This window comes from Enhydra lutris, unplaced genomic scaffold (genome assembly GCF_002288905.1).
Source record: "Enhydra lutris kenyoni isolate GAN:26980312 unplaced genomic scaffold, ASM228890v2 scaffoldscaffold29, whole genome shotgun sequence".
NCBI classification, from domain to species: Eukaryota; Metazoa; Chordata; class Mammalia; order Carnivora; family Mustelidae; genus Enhydra; species Enhydra lutris.
This window is the reverse complement of record NW_019154113.1, coordinates 18,470,379-18,489,781: the sequence shown is the minus strand read 5'-3', so window position 1 is coordinate 18,489,781 and position 19,403 is coordinate 18,470,379. Positions and strand designations below refer to the sequence as shown.

General features: G+C 39.4%; 1 protein-coding gene across 1 annotated transcript in view; it reads left to right on the top strand.

Annotated features, from left to right (window-relative positions):
• Positions 1–19,403, top strand: part of LOC111152632 (SEC11 homolog A, signal peptidase complex subunit) — a 39,750-nt gene that overhangs the window by 9,481 nt on the left and 10,866 nt on the right. Inside the window, exons 2-3 of the mRNA XM_022511167.1 lie at positions 11,684–11,793; positions 16,781–16,930. Of these exons, the coding sequence (XP_022366875.1) occupies positions 11,684–11,793; positions 16,781–16,930 (260 nt within the window). The remainder of the gene's footprint in view (positions 1–11,683; positions 11,794–16,780; positions 16,931–19,403) is intronic.

Below are 19,403 nucleotides of genomic sequence, written 5' to 3'. Positions count from 1 at the left end.
AGGGACCACTGGACCCCAAGAATTTTCACTGGGTGGGGAATTTTTGTGGAATTTATTTCCCACACTCTGGCTGTATACGTATTTTACCAGGTAATCTAGGTCACGAGGTTCAACTACCAAGTCCAGTCAGTCTGACATCATCAATATAGTAAATAAATTTACTCTGGAATGGAGGGCCGGTCAAGGGTCCCCTTGACCAGATTATGATAGAAAGCTCTAGAGCTGATGTAGCCTTCAAGTAAGCCTTGTTACCAAAAGCATACCTAGTGGTCTTATTTCTCTTGCTGCAGGGGTCCTCAGAGATAGGGAATTGTCACAAAAACATGGAATGAGCCTCTTTTAAGTTGGCATTTCTAGAAGCTGATTGTCTTACTAAGACCAGGCACCTAACCCCTGATTTTCATCATTAAGACTTATTAAGAATATGTACTGGGGCGCAGGTGCATCAGTCAGTTGAGTGTTCTGCCTTTTGATCTCCACTCAGGTCTTGATCTCAGGGTTGTGGTTTGGGCCCCATGTTGGGCTCCACGCTGGGCATGGAGCCTACTTTGGGGGAAAACGAAAGTACCTTGTAGTTTTGATTGCCACATGGAGTATTGTTGAGGGGCTGTGATATCCTGCATTCTAAGCTAGATTATGATTATGGTTATGAGCCTGGAATATCACTCGTAGCAAGGAGTAAGGTTGAAGAGGGCAGCAAGGACCAAATCGTGGAAGGCCTTGTACGCTGAGGAGTTCAGACTTTGTAAGTCGTGAGAAATGGAGCAGACAGGGGCGCTTGGGTGGCTCAGTCAGTTGGGTGTCTGCCTTTGGCTCATGGTCCTGGAGTCCTGGAATCGAGCCCCGCATCATACTCCTTGCTTCGCAGGGAGCCTACTTCTCCCTCTCCCTCTGCCTGTCGCTCCCCCTGCTTGTGTGCTCTCTGTCCGACAAATCTTTAAAAAAAAAATTTTGGAGCAGACAGTACAATAATTTCATTTTAACCTTAAAAAAATAATACATAGGCAGATGAGTTATATGGATGCAAGTCTAGAGGTAGAACTGTTTACCTGTGGAATTATTTTCATCTTGGTGAGAGGAAATAAGACCTGATAAAGCAGTAGTGACAGGGAGCCCACAGACGGATGTGAGAGTTGTTGGGGAGGTGAAATCCAGAGGCCTCGAGCTGATGATGGCACCAGTCGCTATGCTAGAGAGTGTGGAAGGAGGAAGAGAATTGAGGAAAGGGATTGAGTTCAGCTTTGGACCTGCTGAATTTATGGTGTGTGTAACATTGGGGTGATTATCAGTAAGTAACTGAATGTATTTACCTAGGGGATGTATGTGGGTAGATACACATAGATAGAAGATAGAGATTTGGGTGTCATCAGCATATATATTGTCATTGAAGCCACGAAGAGACAAGATTGCATGCAGGATGGGAAGAGAAAAGGACCAAGGTTGGATCTTAGAACACCTGTATTTACAGGTCTGATGTAACAAACCGGGGGGTGAGACAGTTAATCAAATGCCAAGTGCCTCAGAGAGACAACTAAGGTAGTTGAAATAAGTTTGTGGGCTCACCCTCCCCTCCTTGTAATGAGTAGTTTAATGAGTAATGAGTAGATATTATATTTACATTGTTCAAAAATTTAAAAAGTGAAAGTGACTTTTTCCTGTAGCCTTGCCGGCATTGTACGCTTTCCAGCTTTGAGTTTCTGCTGTTCTTGTAAGTGAGGAGTGGTACCTCAAGATAGTTCTACTTTGTATTTCCCTTATTCTGAGCTTGGTTGAGTGTATTTTCATATGATTTTGAGGTCGTTTTTACTTCATTTTCCATGAACTAGCAGTTCATACGCCTTTGCCTATTTTCCTTTTTTGGGTGATTATTTTCTTACTGATTTCTCAGAGTTGTTTATGGGGAGATTGGTCTTTTGTTTCTATATTATGGTAAATATTTTCTTAGAGTTTGTCATCTGTCTTTTGACTGATAGTATAATTTGCCATGCATAGTTGTAGGGTTTTTTGATTATTGTTTGCTTTTTTATTTTGTTTTGGTAGTCACATTTACCTGTATTTTCTTTATAGCTTCTGGATTTCAGGTCAATTAAAAAGACCTCCTTTACTCTGAGGCCTTTCCTATTCTGCTTCTATTTTGTGTGTGCTTTAAAAAAAAAAAAAAAGCTTTGGGGTACCTGGGTGGCTCAGTCAGCTAAGTGTCTATCTCGGCTTAGGTCACTATCCCAAGGTCCTGGGATTGAGTCCCACATCAGGCTCCCTGCTCAGCGGGGAGCCTGCTTCTCCCTGTGCCTGTCATTCCCCCTGCTTGTGTGCTCTCTCTCTCTCTCTCTGACAAGTAAATAAATAAAATCCTTTAAAAAAAAGCTTTATTAACATACAATTTATAAAATTCACCCATTCTAAGTGTATAGTTCATATTTTTCAGTACATTTATAGAATCGTGCAACAGTCACTACAAACCAGTTTTAGAACATTTCCATCATTCCAGAAAGATCCTTTGTGCACTTTTACAGTTGATGCCTGTTGCCATTCCCAGCCCCCAGCACCTACTAATCTGCTTTCTGTCTCTTACAGTTTGCTTTAGCTGGATCAGTATAAATGGAATCATCTAAAATGTAGTCTTTTGCAGCTGGCTACTTTCATTTAGCATAATTTTTAAAAATCGTGGTGAAATACACATAAAATGTATTGTCTCAACCATATTTTCCTTTTTTTTTTAAGATTTAAAAAAAACCTCTATTTTTTAAAACTAAACTGTATTTCTTTCCTGGTTGCTTTGTGTTTAGTTTGCTATGTTTTCTAGTTTCTTAAAGTGGAATCTTGGGTTATTGATTTAAAATCTTTTCTGGTATATGTATTTAAAGCTATAAATTTCCCTTGAAGCAGTGCTTTAGCTTCATTCCATAAATTTTGATATGTCGTGTTTTTGTTTACACTCGGTTCTCAAAATATTTTATGATTTCCCTTGTGATCTCTTTTTTGACCCACAGGTTATCTAGAAAAATGTTTAATTTCTGAATATCTGTAGATTTTCCAAATTTCTTTCCAGTGCTGATTTATAATTTAATTCAATTGTGGTTGGAAAGCATAGTTTTTATGACCACACTCTTTTAAAATTTGAGGCTCTTTTTTTCTACGTCAAGAGCCTGATCCCTGGAGAATGCTTCATGTGTGTTTGAAAAGAATGTGTATTCTGCTTTGTTGGGTGGAGTGTTCTCTAGATGTTTAGTTGGTTGATGGTATTCAGGTTTTCTGTATCCTTGCTGATTTTTCTATTTTTGTTTTTTAAGGTTGTATTTGTTTGAGAGAGCATGAGAGAGAGAGAGAGAGAGAGAGAGAGAGGGAGGGAGCACGCACACACAAGCAAGAGGGGTGGGGCTGAAGGAGAGGGAGAAGCAGGCTACTCGATGAATAGGGAGCCTGACATGGGGTTCTATCCCTGGGGCTCGATCCTGGGACTCCAGGATCATGACCTGAGCGAAGGCAGACGCTTACCGACTGAGCCACCCAGGCGCTCCTCTTAGTTTTTGTGTTCACTTGCAGTGAGTTACTTTGGGTTTCATTTGCTTTTTCTTTTGTTTTAAGGTAGAAGCTTAATTTAGGAAGTGTACAAATATTTGGAAATTAAACAGTTTCAAAACAACCCATGGGTCAAAGAAGAATCACAAGAGAAGTTACAAAATAATTTGAACTGAGTATAAACAAAAATACAACATGTAATTTGAGACTTTTCTTTTTTTCTTAACATAGGCCTTTATTGCTATAAAATTCCTTCTGTTTAGGTGCATCCCACAGATTTTAGGTGCATCCCACAGATTTTGATGTATTTTCATTTTTATTCAGGTCAAAATACTTTCTAACTTCTTTTTTGAGTTATTCTTTTACCCTGGGTTACTTAGAAATCTGTTATTTGATTTTTAAATATTGGAGGGGGGGGTTTGGGTGTCTTTCTGTTACTGATTTCTGTTTTCATTCCGTGGTGATTGGATAATACGCATGGCATAATGCAAATCCTTTTCTGTTTATTAAGACTTATTTTATGGTCCTGAATATGGTCTATCTTGGTAAACATTCTATGTAGACTTAAAAGGAATGTGTACCTGCCATTGGGCAAAATGTTCTGTAAATACCGATTAGGTAAAATTGGTTGGAAGTGTTGTTCATCTTTTCTCTATCCTTAACGATTTTCTGTCTTGCTGTATCAGTTATTGATAGAGAGGTTTGGAAATTTCTTCTTCTTCTTTTTTTTTTTTTTTTTTTTAAATTTTTATCTATTTGACCGAGACAGAGAGAGTGAGCACAAGGAGAGGGAGCAGCAGGCAGAGCGAGGGTTGGGGGGAAGCAGGGTCCTTGGCAGGCTCCTTCCTGAGCAAGGAGCCCAATGCCGGACCCAGTCCCAGGACCCTGGATAATGACCTGAACTGAAGGCAGATGCTTAACTGACTGAGGCACGCAGGTTCCCTGGGATTTGGAAATTTCTAACCACAACTGTGGATTTGTCTGTTTCTACTTGCAGTTCTGCCAGTATTTGTTTCCTGTATTTTGAAGTTATTAGTTGCATAGATGTTTAAGAGTATGTCTTAATGGTGAACTCACCTCTTTATCATTATGAAATGACCCTCATATTCTTGGTAATATTACTTACTATAAAATCTGCTTTGTGGGGGCGCCTGGGTGGCTCAGTGGGTTAAGTCTCTGCCTTTGGCTCAGGTCATGATCTCAGGGTCCTGGGACCAAGTCCCGCATTGGGCTCTCTGCTCGGCAGTGAGCCTGCTTCCTCCTATCTTTCTCTCTGCCTGCCTCTTCTGCCTACTTGTGATTTCTCTGTCAAATAAATAAATAAAATCTTTTTAAAAAATCTGCTTTGTGTAATATTAATATGGCCACTTCATCCATCTGTCTGATCTTCAGTTTTCTTTTGATTAATGTTAGCATGGTATGTTTTCCTGTCTTTTTACTTTTACAATATTTATATCTATATTTAGAATGCATTTCTTGTAGGCAATGTATAATTGAGCTTCTTTTTCTAATCTAATTGGACAATGGTTACTTTTTAAAGTATAATACCTAGGTCATTGTATTTTATGTGATTATTAATGTGTTTAAGAATTTCCCATCTTAATTTTCTATTTCTCCCCTTTGTTTATTGTTCCCTATTCCTCTTTTTTCTGCCTACTTTGGATTAGTTGAGGGTTTTTTTTTTTTCCAATGTTTCCATTTTATTTCTTTTGTTGTATTGTTTGGTATACCTTATTTGTTTGTTTTAAGGTTTATCTTCTTTTTTTTTTTTTAAGACTTATTTACTTTGGGGGGAGAAGCCGGGCAGAGAGAGTCCAAAGCAGAGCCCCATGCAGGGTTCCATCTCCTGACCCTGAGATCACGACCCAAACCAAAACCAAGAGTCGGATGCTTAACTGACTGTGCCACCCAGGTGCCCCATCCTGTGTTTTTGGTTTTTTTTTTAACTTGCCTCAGCCTATCTTCAACTTCTATTATATGACTTCATGTATAGTATGAAAGCATTGCAGTAATATATTTCTATTTCCCCTCCTCTGGCCTTTGTGCTGTTGTGTGTTTTACCTCTGTACATGTTGCCAGAATACCTTATTGTTATCATGCTTTATTTTTTTTATTTATTTATTTATTTATTTTTTTAAAAAAGATTTTATTTATTTATTTGACAGACAGAGATCACAAGTAGGCAGAGAGGCAGGCAGAGAGGAGGAAGCAGGCTCCCTGCTGAGCAGAGAGCCCGATGTGGGGCTCGATCCCAGAACCCTGGGATCACGACCTGAGCCGAAGGCAGAGGCTTTAACCCACTGAGCCACCCAGGCGCCCCTATTTATTTTTTTTAAAGATTTATTTATTTATTGAGAGAGAGAGCACACACAAGCTGGGCAGGGCCAGAAGGAAAGGGAAAGAGAATCCCAGACTCTGTGCTGAATGCAGAGCCCAAGTACGGCTGGATCCACGACCTTGAGACCACGACCTGAGCCAAAACCAAGAGTTGGATGCGCAGTCGACTGCACCACACAGGTGCCCCTACTTCTGCTTTAGTCAATTACGTTTTTAAAAAAAAAAAAAAATTAAGGTTTTTTTTATTTATTTATTTGAGAGAGAGCGAGAGTGAGCTACAAGTGGTGGGGTGGGGGCGGCAGAGAGAGAGGGAGAAGCAGGCTCCCCGCGAAGCAGGGACCCCAATGTGGGGCTGGATCCCAGGACCCTGGGATCATGACCCGAGCCAAAGGCAGAGGCTTTAACCCACTGAGCCACCCAGGCGCCCCCCCCCCCCAAAATTTTTTTAAGAAGATTTTACTTATTTGAGAGAGAGTGAGCAGGAGAGCATAATCAGGGGAATGGCAGAGGGAAAGGGAGGAACCAGTTCCCCTGCTGAGCAAGAAGCCCAGGAAGCCCAATGTGGGGCTCCATCCCAGGAACCTCAAATCATAACCTGAGCCGAAGACAGATGCTTAACCGGCTGAGCCACCCAGGTGTCCCAAAAGATTGAACAGATTTTTTAAATGAAACCTGTCTTCTGTTAATGATATTATGCCTGTTTAGATTATTCAGGATTTTTTTGTTTTACTATTATTATTTAAGATCATCACTGGGACTGCCAGTGACTTTATTGGTCCATACTAATGGCAGATACTCTGAATATGCTTCAGTTTTTCCAACACCATCAGTTTTACTTCTAGTTGCCGTGGAGGTATCTGCCTCTAATACCCCAGCTTCTAATCGCTTCCTCTTTTGTGAGTTAGGAAGCAGGAGAATTGTGGTTATGGATTGATGAGTCTCTTCATTTGAGGTCTTAAGATAAGAGGAGTAGAAAACTTAGGCCAGCCGCAATTTTTTAGGTCTGAGTCACATTTTTGGTTCCATGGTCACTTCTGTCTTTGCTAGATTGCTGGAAGTGTGACTTCTATGAAAATAACCTATGTGTTGCACTTCAAATATCTCTTGCAAGAATAGGAAATATAGTGGTGTATTTGATAACTATAGTAGATAAATGCACAGTACATAACTTCCAGATTACGGCTGTTAAATTTGTCAGCTTTTATTTTGCTGTATTTTCTGTCCAACATTTTTAAAAACTCTTGTTACTTCTTACAGTGTTTTAAATTGTCACAGAACTTGTAGGGGAGGGTTCTGCTTCCTAAAACTACAAAAGTAAAATAGCACACACAAATCCCCATACCATGCTTACCAAGAGCTATGATTTTTTTTTTAATTTTTTTTATTTTTTAAAGATTTTATTTATTTATTTGAGAGAGAATGAGTGAGAGAGAGCATGAGAGAGGAGAAGGTCAGAGGGAGAAGCGGACTCCCCAAGGAGCTGGGAGCCTGATGCGGGACTCAATCCTGGAAGTCCGGGATCATGACCTGAGCCGAAGGCAGTTGCTCAACCAACTGAGCCACCCAGGTGCCCTGATTTTTTTTTTTTTTTTTAAGATTTTATTTATTTGAGAGAGAGAGAGAATGAGCAGGGGGAGGGGCAGAGGCGGAGGGAGAAGCAGGCTTCCCACTGAGCAGGGAGCCCAATGTGGGGCTCAGTCCCAGTACCCCAAGATCAACGATTAACCAGCTGAGCTACCCAATGCTCCTGCTTTGATTGATTTTAATAACATTCTTTTCTAGTTTCACCTTGAGCATTGAAGAGCAAATTGTTCCAGTCACTTCTTAGAAACAGTGACAGGGCTATTCACTTCTGTGGTTGTTTTTCTACATATGTCACAATGTCTTATTAATAGTTACCATGATGTTGCCAAATGGTAGGAGGTTAGGTAGCCGCCACCTTATTTCTGCTAATACCAGAAAGAGACGGCCCTTTTTGTAATCATGTATATTCATGAGTCTTCACGTGTAGCGGTAAAGAAAGGAGGAGCTAGCGAGGCCATGTGTTTGTCTTCTGAGTGAAGACTGTTGATAGGAAAAAAAGGGGGAAAAGAAAGGAAGAAGAATATGACATTTTGCAGACTTTTGCAGTATTTGTTTCAGCAAGTAGTGTGCTTCTGTCTAGGTTTTGGCTCACAGACTGAATTAGCAGTGCACAGGCAGGCACATTTTAAGGAACACACCGGGTGTACACAGCAAGGGACTTTTAACCTCTTTCTCACTAAGAAGAAAGATGGCGGTGATTTTGGTGATTAGATACATTTCACAACAATGACTCTGTAGTGAAAGGTAGTATTACCAGTCTGAGGGAGAAGAGAAGGCTAATAATGGGGAGAATAGTGACCTCCTTGCAGGGACCTGGGAAATTGTAATTTTTGTCTTTCGTTTTTCTTTTAAAGAATAGTTATTAGAGGGGCGCCTGGGTGGCTCAGTGGGTTAAAGCCTCTGTCTTCAGCTCAGGTCATGATCCCAGGGTCCTGGGATCGAGCCCCGCATCGGGCTCTCTGCTCAGTGCAGAGCCTGCTTCTCTCTCTCTTTCTCTCTGCCTGCCTCTCTGCCTACTTGTGTTCTCTGTCAAATAAATAAATAAATAAAATCTTTAAAAAAAAAAGCAAACGAATAGTTATTAGGTATCCCACACCTGTTCTGAGAATGCTACTTCGGTACCCTTCTGAAAATGGAAAGATTTTCATCAATGAAACAGACCTGAACTGATAAGACATGCGGCTATTTTTAGATTTTATTTATGTCAGTGTGAATTTTTAACGTTTTGCTGCAGAAATATTAACATGGTTGATTATGGGATATTGCCATAGACCCTGTCAGGGATGTTATGTAAATAGGTGGTACATGTAAGGGTTACCTTTTCAGAATCCGGCCAGTTTTGAAATAAGAAACCTGTCTGACCCCCAGGTAAGGAATCATGGAGCTATATTTTATATTTGGTAGTTTATGTGGAATCTCACAGCCCTTCCCCCAGAGACTCAGGGGTGGGGTGCAGATTTTGCTGTTCTAACCAATACTGTAGGTGATTTTTCAGGATCAAAAGCTTGGAAAGTAGGACCTTTAGCTGGATTCCTGTCTGTGTATCCACTGGTTAGCAAGAATTACTTCTTAGAAATTAGTTTTCTTGCTTCTAACCTCTCCCTCCACTTCCTCAATTCTGTTTTCTGAGTGAGAGGACCATTTTTTTTTTGATCTTTTAAAAAGCTACCATCTTGAAGAGGTGGAATTTAGGAGATGTGCGTTCTGATAGTTGCTGCTTTGCCTGCCAGTAGCTGTGCAGCTATGAGCATACCACTTAGCCTCTCTGTGCCTCAGTTTCCTTCCCTGTGAATGGGAAGAAATGTCCCCAGTTGGGAATGTCTAACTAGGTATCAGATTATACCTGTATGCTCCTCTTACTCCATTACTCAAAGAATAGGAAATATTTGTATCTGTTATAAAGTATTCATATTTTCTTCTAGGGCAACCAAAATAGGAGTAAAATTAGTTTTAGGAGCATGAGGGTAAATAGCACAAGAAATAGTTAAAAGAAACAAAAATGATTGTTGGGGTGGCCTCCCATGACCAGGATAATGGCTGGTTTTTAAATAATATTTTGATAGAAATAAAAATTGTAAAAGTAGAAAATATAGATAAACAAAATGACACCAAATGGGCTAGTATTGTAGCCCCAGATGTAACCACTCAAAGATTTATGTTCTTCCAGTTTTGTATACCTTTGTTTGTTTGTTTCTTTCTTTTTTTAAGATTTCATTTATTTATTTGACAAAGAGAGGAGAGAGAGAGCGGACAAGCAGGTGGTACGGGCAGAGGGAGAGGGAGAAGCCAGTTCCATGCTGAGTAAGCAGCCCAATTCAGGGCTTGATCCCAGGACCCAGGGATCATGACCTGAGCCAAAGGCAGCCGCTTAACGACTGAGCTACCCAGGCGCCCCTATACCTTTGTTTCAAGAAAAATCTAAAGACCTAACCTCCCTCCCCTGCCAGAAGGGGCTGTTATATGAGGCGGTGGATGTGTTCCCCCTCCATGGAGGAACCCTTTTACAGGGTATACATATATCGGATCCTCATGTCTATCCTTTTTTTTTTTTTTTTTTAAAGATCCACTTATGCAGGGTGGGGAGGGAGGGGCAAAGGGAGAGGAAGAGAGAGAATCCCAAGCAGTCTCCATGCCTAGCACGGAGCCTAGTGTGGGCTCAAAACCAGGACCCTGAGATCATGACCTTAGCTGAAATCAGGAGTCAAACATTTAATCAACTGAGCCACCCAGACGCCCCCTCATGTTATACACTTGAAATATCCTACACTTTGGAGGCACCTGGCTAGCTTAGTTGGTAGAGCATGCAACTCTTGATCTCAGGGTTTTGAGTTCAAGCCCCACGTGGGGCATGTATCCTACTTCAAAAACAAAAACAAAAACCTTGCATTTGTATTTGTCAATTATATTTCAATAAGGCTGAAAAAACTTGAAAGAATAGTACACAAACACCTGTAAGCTGCCACATAGATTTAGCAGTTGTTAGCATTTTGCCATATTTGCTCCATGTGTACTTATGTGTACATGTAATTTTTTTTCTGAATCGTTTCAAATGGGTTGCAGATACGACAGTTTACCCCCAACTACTCCTGTTGGCTAACTACTGCTAGCATGCAGTATCCTACATAACCATAATACTGTTATCATACCTAAGAAAATTAACACTAATTTCCTACTATTGTTTCATGTTTGAGTTTCCCCACTTGACCCCAAAACATCTCTCTTTTTTTTTTTTTAAGTAATCCCTGCTATGGCCAGTATGGGGCTTGAACTGGTGACTCCGAGATCAGTAGTCGCTTGCTCTACCAACTAAGCCAGCCAGGCAAAATGTCTTCAATAGTTGGGATTTTTTTTTCTTATATGCATTTTGTTCTTTTGAACCAAGATCCAAAGTTTATGCATTACATTTGGTTATGTCTCTGTAGTCCTTTTTGCTCTAGAACAGTCTCCTACCTTTATTTTCATGACATTGAATTTTTGAAGACTAGAACAGTTGTCTTGCAGAATGTCCACATGCACGTATATTTTTTAAAATAACAAAAAATGAGTCCATCATCCTCTTACTCAGCCTTAGTCCAGCACGGTAAGCTCCCATTATTTCTCTCACCTGAAATGCCTTTCTGGTGTCATACCTGCTTTTTGAGGTAGAATCTTACAATTTGTCAAGTAGTAGAAATTTAGTAAGACAGAAAAGGCTGGCTTTTGAGTCCTAATTATGTGACTGACCCACTGTATGACTTTGGTGAAGCCATTTTCTCTGTCTGAGACGAAGCTTCCTCAACTGTAAGATGAGGAGGGGAGTTAAATGCCATGGAATAGCCCATTGTTGTCAAGGGATAAACACTGTAGAAAAGTAAGTCCTAGAGGAGTTGAGAAACAGTGGAAGGTATCACAGATGTGATTGAACTTAAGGTGAATTGTGGTGAAACCTAAATGAAAACATCTGTGAAGAGTTTTGAACACAAGTTATTATGTAATGGTAGCACATTGAGCGACCAAATGGGAGAATGGTTATTGGGTGATAAGGATTATTGGCTGTGCTGGATGCTGACGGTGTAATTTAAAGAATTTAATTTTTAATTTTAATTTTTTAATGTAATTTTAAAGAATGTCGTAGAACTTCAGCTGCTGTAATAGTACTACCTGAAACATTTTCTTTGTTAAACTTCTAAATCGATACTACTCTCAGTTGCTTTCTTGAGTGGGGATAATTATGGATCTCCTTTCTTCTCTTTTGTTCTTACAGCTGTATTATCAAGTCCTAAATTTTGGAATGATTGTCTCATCGGCACTAATGATCTGGAAGGGGCTAATGGTCATAACTGGAAGTGAAAGTCCAATTGTAGTGGTGCTCAGGTAACAATTTTTTTTTTCAAGGCATAGAATTGCATGGCATTACTTGAGGAAGAAAATGAGAAATTGGATAACTATTGTATTTTTTGGGAAACCATGCTTTCGGGCCTGAGAGAAAATCAATTACCATTTTTCAACTGTGAAAAATGCGCAGCCTTGTTAGTCACTTAGGATTCAGACCCCCAACAGGCTCATGACTTTTCTCCAAAACGTTTACTATGTGAGTTTTATTTTCGGCACATCTTGTAAGAAAGTGTTCCAGTGTGCTGTATTTTCCTGAGATAATTCTGTCTTCTTATATTCCTCATTTTGATACATTGGGCTGGCTGTTAGTTGTTAGTTTGCTAGATTAGGTATCATCTCGACATATTAATTAAGAGTTTTTCTACAGCATGTTCTCAGTGTCAGTAAAGAAGCATCACTAATTATTTCCAGGTTTCCTGCTGACCTTTAAATATCACTTCTAAACAGACTTCTGGAATTTTGAAGACATTAGTGCTGCCTCTTAAAGTGACAGTACTGAATCTTTGCCCACCGTACTTCCTTCTCTACCCTTGAACTCATACTCTAGTGATTTAAAAACCAGATTTAGTAACTAACTCCTTTTTGGAGAATTACCACTTGGTTGTATAATTGAATCATTATAGTTTCGTCTAATTTGGAGCTTACTTATACAAGCTATTTCAGATCTTTTCTGGAGATAGCTGTGTATAAATATAAAATAATCATTAACGTCATCTACAGCGTAGATAACAGTGCATTGCCCTTAACAAGATCAGTTTGGTTCCTTCATTGTCATCTTGGGATTTGCCTACATCGGCATCAAGTGCTTCCCCAGCAAGGCACTGGCTGTCCAGTGTCTTACTCTTACCTTACGCCTACTCTTACTCATACCTTTGTTCTGTGTTTATTAGTGAACACATCCAGCTGTGACTTGACAGATCCAAAGGCATGTATGTATTTTACAAGCTGGGAAAGCATTTAATGTACTACTCTGGGAGTACAGAGACGTGGCCCCAAGTTGCCAGACAGTTTTAAATTCAGTGGAGAGCTTTGGCTTCAAACACTGACAGGAGAAGCCAACTAATTGGCACTGTGGGGAAAAGAGAGAGCGAGGGCCCAGGGGAGGCTTCTTTTAGGGATTCTTCTGGGATTATTTCAGATTGAGTTCTCTTCAGTGGAGATGCTTAAGGACAGTCTAATAGCCTGTAAGCTGGGGATGTTGGAGTGAGCAGGGGATTCGGCTGAGGACCTGTTCAACACAGCGGTCCTGAAAATAGTTCACTTCTGCTGCGGTTGGAAATTGGGGCTTAAAAGTGGTGTTTGGGGGGTGCCTGGGTGGCTCAGTTGGTTAAGCAACTGCCTTCGTCTCAGGTCATGATCCTGGAGTCCCAGGATCGAGTCCCACATCAGGCTCCCTGCTCAGTGGGGAGTCTGCTTCTCCTGCCAACCTCTCTCCTCTCATGCTCTCTCTCATTCTCTCTCTCTCTCAAATAAATAAATAAAATCTTAAAAAAAAAAAAAAGTGGTGTTTGGACAAGTTATTTCGCAGGTAGGTTTATTTGTATACTAAGCTTTTCTGATTACCAACGTGGAATAAAGAAAGGAAAATTAAAAGAGACCAGGTCCTAGTGGGAGGGAATCTGGTCAAGACTAGAAAGAGCAGTCATTAGAGAAAGGTAATGTGCATGACTGGGTGACCGAGTAAAACCAGGCGGCCTGGGTTTCATGTAACTTCGAGGAATATAATAATTACCTGGAACTAAATATGCCTCAGAGGGTTCAGGTTAACTGAGAATCCACTTTTAGGACTTTTGTGAAGTCACTGGGGATAAAGACAAATAACTTTTAAAAAAATACATATTTATTTTTTAAATTCCAATATTTAACGCATAGTGTTATATTAGTTCCAGGTGAAGGCAAATACTTTCTTATTTATTTTTCTAACTGGAGTTTCAGTGAACGTTCAAAACTTTTTTTTCCCCTTTGTAGAGCTGAAGTCAGTTTAAAAATATTTAAGTGGTCTATGTATAGCTTCTTATAAAATTTACAATTGATGTATTCATTTTAAAATTTTATTCAGGCAGTGGTAAAAAGTTTACTAATAATTTAATGTTTAAAAAGTGTCCCCCAGTGTATTTCTTTAATGGTCCTCTCACTGCACAGTTTTGTTTTTGTTTTTAAGATTTATTTATTTATTTATTTATTAAGATTGTATTTATTTATTTGACAGAGAGAGAGAGAGATCACAAGTAGGCAGAGAAACAGGCAGAGAGAGGGGCGGGAAGCAGGCTCCCTGCTGAGCAGAGAGGCTGATGCGGGACTCGGTCCCAGGACCCTGAAATCATGACCTGAGCTGAAGGCAGATGCTTAACCCACTGACACAGATACAGGCGCCCCTGTATCTGAATTTTTAAATCTTTTTATTTCTCATCCAGCTTTCTTCCCTGAAATCTAGACTCTTGTTTTCTCCCTACACTGGACATCATCTGAATGTTGACGGGGCACTTGAAACTCCATGTTAAGAGACCATCTGGGTGGCTCAGTCATTAAACATCTGCTTCAATTAGGTCATGATCTCAGGGTCCTGGGATCCAGCCCCGCATCGGGCTCCCTGCTCGGCAGGAAGTCTGCTTCTCCCTCTCTCACCCCCCCTGCTTGTGTTCCCTTTCTCACTGTGACTCTCTCTGTCAAATAAATAAATAAATAAAATAAAAAGAAACTCCGTGTAATAAAAGTAAAATTCATCTCCTTTCGCCACACACGTTCTCCTTCCTCCTGTTTCTGTGACTGTCCTTGCCATCTGTTCCATCGCCATTGTTAAAAACCCAGGAGTCATCCTTGATCACCCCTTCCTGTCCTATCCGACTGGCCATCAGATTTGTTATTTTCGTTGTCTCTTCTACTTTATAGTTGTCTTCTCTACTGTTGTTCTAGTTCAGGCCCTCCTCATTTCCTCTCTGGGTTGTTGTAGTGACCTTTAAAAATATGCTTTTATAATCTGAAAAAGTTAATATATTTTCGTTATATGAAATGTTGAAAACATAGAAAAAAATCTAAATGAAATGAAGTTTCCCATAGTTCTGGGATACAATCACTACTAACATTTTAGTCTCTTTTTTCATGTCTATTACTTCTTACGTGATTGGAGTGATTCTGTATGTGCGTCCTTTTCTTTATGTGTCTCCTTACGATTCTCCTCTGTCCATATTTTTAATAACACAATTAATGATTGCCAAGAATTCAATTATAAGTAATAGCCTGGACTGGTCTCCCAGTCTACCTTCTGATCTTTTCTGGTTTACTCATTAATTTGATAGTTACTTAGATGTCCTCTACATACTCTATCCCTTCTGAAGTGATGAATCTAAAATGCAAATGTGATTATGAAATTCCCTGCTGAAAACTCTAGAGGGGCTTAAGAGTCAGGTTAGCACAGTGAGAGTGAATTCTGTTCAGATCTTAAAAAGGTAACTTTAACATTTTTTTTTATTTATAACCCTATAACTTTCTAAGCCTCAATCTCCTTGTCCATAAAGTTGGGATAATAAGAGTATCTACATCATAGAGTTCTGAAGATTGTTTAAAAAAAAACAACTTAGAATGGCACTTTGTACACAGTAAGTGCTCAATAAAAATGAGCGAATAAACCATAGCAGCTCAGCTTGTATCTGTTTTATTGATATAATTTTCAAGCAAGGTTTTATTTAAACAAAAGATGTCACTGATTTTAAAAATCAATCAAAGGAAAAACTTGAAAACCACAGGTCTAAAATACTTTCTCTAATATTTTCACCAATGTCCTGTTTTCAGAACAACTTCTGAAAAAGGGAACTCATTGTACCCTGAAGAATCTTAACAAAAGTTTTAAGAATAAACATGTACTGAAAATCCATGTCCCCAGTGGTTCCCTGTATACTGCTATATATCAGAGTTACCTGGGGTCTTTACAAAATACTGATGTCTGCCTTCCATCTCCAGGCATTCTGATTTAAATGGCTGGAGCTATGACCTAGACGTTGGGATTTTTATTTTTATTTATTTATTTTTTTAAGTTCCCTAGGTGATTCTAGTAAGTTTGGGAATGACTGCCGTATTCTCTTATGTTGAGGTACCAGAGGCTTATATGGAAATGTTTGGACTTCGCTATTCCTATATTGGATTTAAACCCTTATCTATTTTTCTCTTAGTAAATCTATTACTGAAAACTAGAGTTTGAGTTTCAGAAAATAATACTGTTGGGCTACTTCTTCATAGCAAGAAAAGTTTCATTAATTATTGCAAATATCTTGGGCTCTTTGAAGAACTTGGTATAGGGTAGAACAGGGGAGAGGTAAGAAAACACTCTGGAAGTTTGTCCTCATTACCATGGAATTGAAGCCTTTCCTCCTTTCTGAAATTCTAAAACAAAAATCTCTGCATTTTTTTCTGATTTTCTTTCTTGTGTTTCTTTTTAAAATACCTAAGTTATTAACAGAAGTTTTATCTCTGTAGCTGACTATTCTTTGACTTGATGAACTGTTTTTCCTTCTTCAAATCAAAACTGTAAGGTCATCTTGGTCTGTATCTTTATAAATGGCAGAAGGCAATCCAGCTCTCGTTTGAATATTTGAATGTGTTTAGTGTTTTCAGATGAGGTGAGAATAAGGGCAGTGATTATAAAGTTCATTCTTTTATATTCCATTTGTCACTTGAAATTCTAAAAGGTTAAGGAATTAGTAACACTGCCCTTTTCAAGATTTAAGCTCCTTTGAATAGTAATGCTTGAAACGGATCTAGTCAGTAAAGGCTAATAACTAAAGAAACTTTTGTATAACTCATTAGTCTGTGGAAACCATGTTTTGGGAACAACACACATCAATGCTGATATATTTGTTAAAGTATTGAGTATACTCCAAGGGTGATACTTAGGATTGTTTTGTTGAGTATCTAATTTTGAAAGTAAATTTAACCTCACACTTTTTGTTTTCTATTCTTCTCTCCCTCGTAGTGGCAGCATGGAGCCAGCATTTCATAGAGGAGATCTTCTCTTTTTAACAAATCGAGTTGAAGATCCCATCCGAGTGGGAGAAATTGTTGTTTTTAGGATAGAAGGACGAGAGATTCCTATAGTTCACCGAGTCTTGAAGATTCATGAAAAGTATGTGCAAACTGTATCTTCTCTGTTTTAAGATCTTTACATGTTTTAGTGTTTGCAGTGTTTAATTTTGATAACCTGAAGATTAAGAAGAGTGGGGAAAGCATAGGTCCTTCCTCCAATCCATTTTTATGACTATCTGAAGGTTTGGTGAACATTTGGAAAACTAAATAGTTATTCATTAATTCATTTATTTCTCTGAAGCTTTTTCTGGAAGTTTTTCTTGGTTTCCTTTTATTTCCCAACGAGATCCATAGCCCTGTGTATCACCCCCCAAAAAACTACATGAAGGTTGATTGTAAACAGAATCTTCTAATGTAATTGATGAGGTAGCCCTACCTAATCCTTAAAAAAAAAAAAAAAAAAAAAAAAAAAGCTGACAGACATATCCAATAAGAATAAATTTACCAACTTTTTCAAATTTCAAAGAAAAATTCTTTTTCTTTTAAAATTTTTTAAAATTCTTTTTTTTTCCAAGATTTTATTTATTTATTTGACGGACAGAGATCACAAGTAGGCAGAGAGGCAGGCAGAGAGAGAGAGGAGGAAGCAGGCTCCCTGCTGAGCAGAGAGCCCGATGCGGGGCTCGATCCCAGGACCCTGGGATCATGACCTGAGCCGAAGGCAGAGGCTTTAACCCACAGAGCCACCCAGGCGCCCCTTTTTCTTTTAAAATTTTATGTAATCTCTACACCGAACATGGGACTCAAACTCACAACCTCAAGATCAAGAGTTGCGCACTTCACTGACTGAGGGGAATTTCTAAATTCCAAAGAAAATTTCCAAAATCTGGGGCTCCTGGGTGGCTCAGTTAGTTAAGCATATGCCTGGTCATGATCCCAGGGTACTGGGATCGAGCCCCGAGTCAGGCTCTGTGCTCAGCGGGCAGCCTGCTTCTCTTTCTCTCCCTCTGCTGTTCCCCTGCTTGTATTCTCTCTCTCTGTCAAATAAATGAATAAAATCTTAAAAAAAAGAAAGAAAATGTTTAAAATCTAAGTTACTCTTTTGAACATAAACTCTTATATTTTACAGTTGGAAGGGCCATATATGAAACCTTTCGAATCACTTGGAGGTGGAGGTGGGGCGTAACAATGAGCAAAAAATCTCCCTCTCTGGGTCTGTTTCCGTATCCGCAATATTAAGAGTAGGAAGATGAATTACAACATCTGTGAGTTTGGAGCCTATGCTTCCCTATCCAACTCCATATTCCTCACCCCTCCCTTACAATTCTGTAGTATTTTTAGTTAAAGAAAACGTTCAGGAGGGAAGGAAAGAAAGAAATGAAGGAAAAGGTAAGTGTCCTGGAGGACACCTGGAGGGGAAGGGAAACAGTGAGGCAGTGATTTCACTTACTGAGAATGAGGGAGCCCTGAATAAACAGTATCTTATTCTTACCCCACCCTCTAAAGTCATTTATTTTCTCCACTTAGAGAAGAGGGAACTGTCAACTGTTTTTTTTGTTTGTTTGTTTTGTTTTTTTAAGATTTTATTTATTTATTTGAGAGAGAGAGAGCACAAGCAGAGGGAGTGGCCATCAGAGGGAGAAGCAGGCTTCCCGAAGAGCAGGGAGCTCTACTGACCTAGGGTTTTTGGTGATTTCATTTCAGACTCTTGAGATGCCTTCAACTTGCAGGTCTGCTTAGATGACAGCTGCAGTTAATATTCTGAAGCTTCCAATTTCTGTTTTTCTTTTGGGGGCACTAAATTTCCTGATTGTGAATATCATTTGATTTAGTAGTGTTAACAGTGTTCTTAAATACGAGACTAAGTAATGACCAGAATGGAGGAAGTGCTTTAGTAAATGTGCCCTGAACATTTTCAGGCTGATTTGTGCACTGTTACTCATTTCTTTCATCTGAACATTGTCTTAAGAAATAAAATCCTGAACTCTGAGAAGAAAGGTGAATCATTCAGCTGACCTGTCTCTTTGGTCTCATTCCTCCTTTCCTTCTCCACCTGCTTCTTATGTCCAATGCCTTTGTAAATTTGTAAATATCAGAAAAAGCTCATTTTTTCATATATTGACTCTCCATCTTGTAATAGTCTTATTATACAGCATATAATAAGATGCTATATAAAATTGGTAGGGCGCCTGGGTGGCTCAGTGGGTTAAGCCTCTGCCTTGGGCTTAGGTCATGATCCCAGGGTCCTGGGATCAAGTCCCGAGTCAGGCTCTCTGCAGAGCAGAGAGCCTGCTTCCCCTCTCTCTCTGCTTCTCTGCCTTCTTGTGATCTCTCTCACTCTGTAAAATAAATAAAATCTTAAAAAAATAAAAATAAAATGGGTAAATATAGCAACCAGAAATCACATACAACCTTAACACCCAGAAGAAATGTTAAGTTTTGGGTAATTCACTCTTTGTTTTATAAATATACATTTCCCCCCTGTATAACACCAGCAGGCAAGGTTACACATGCTCCGGCAGACAGCAGAACATCTCTTCTCTGAGTCCTTCTCCCCCTACCTGCTCTCTTGT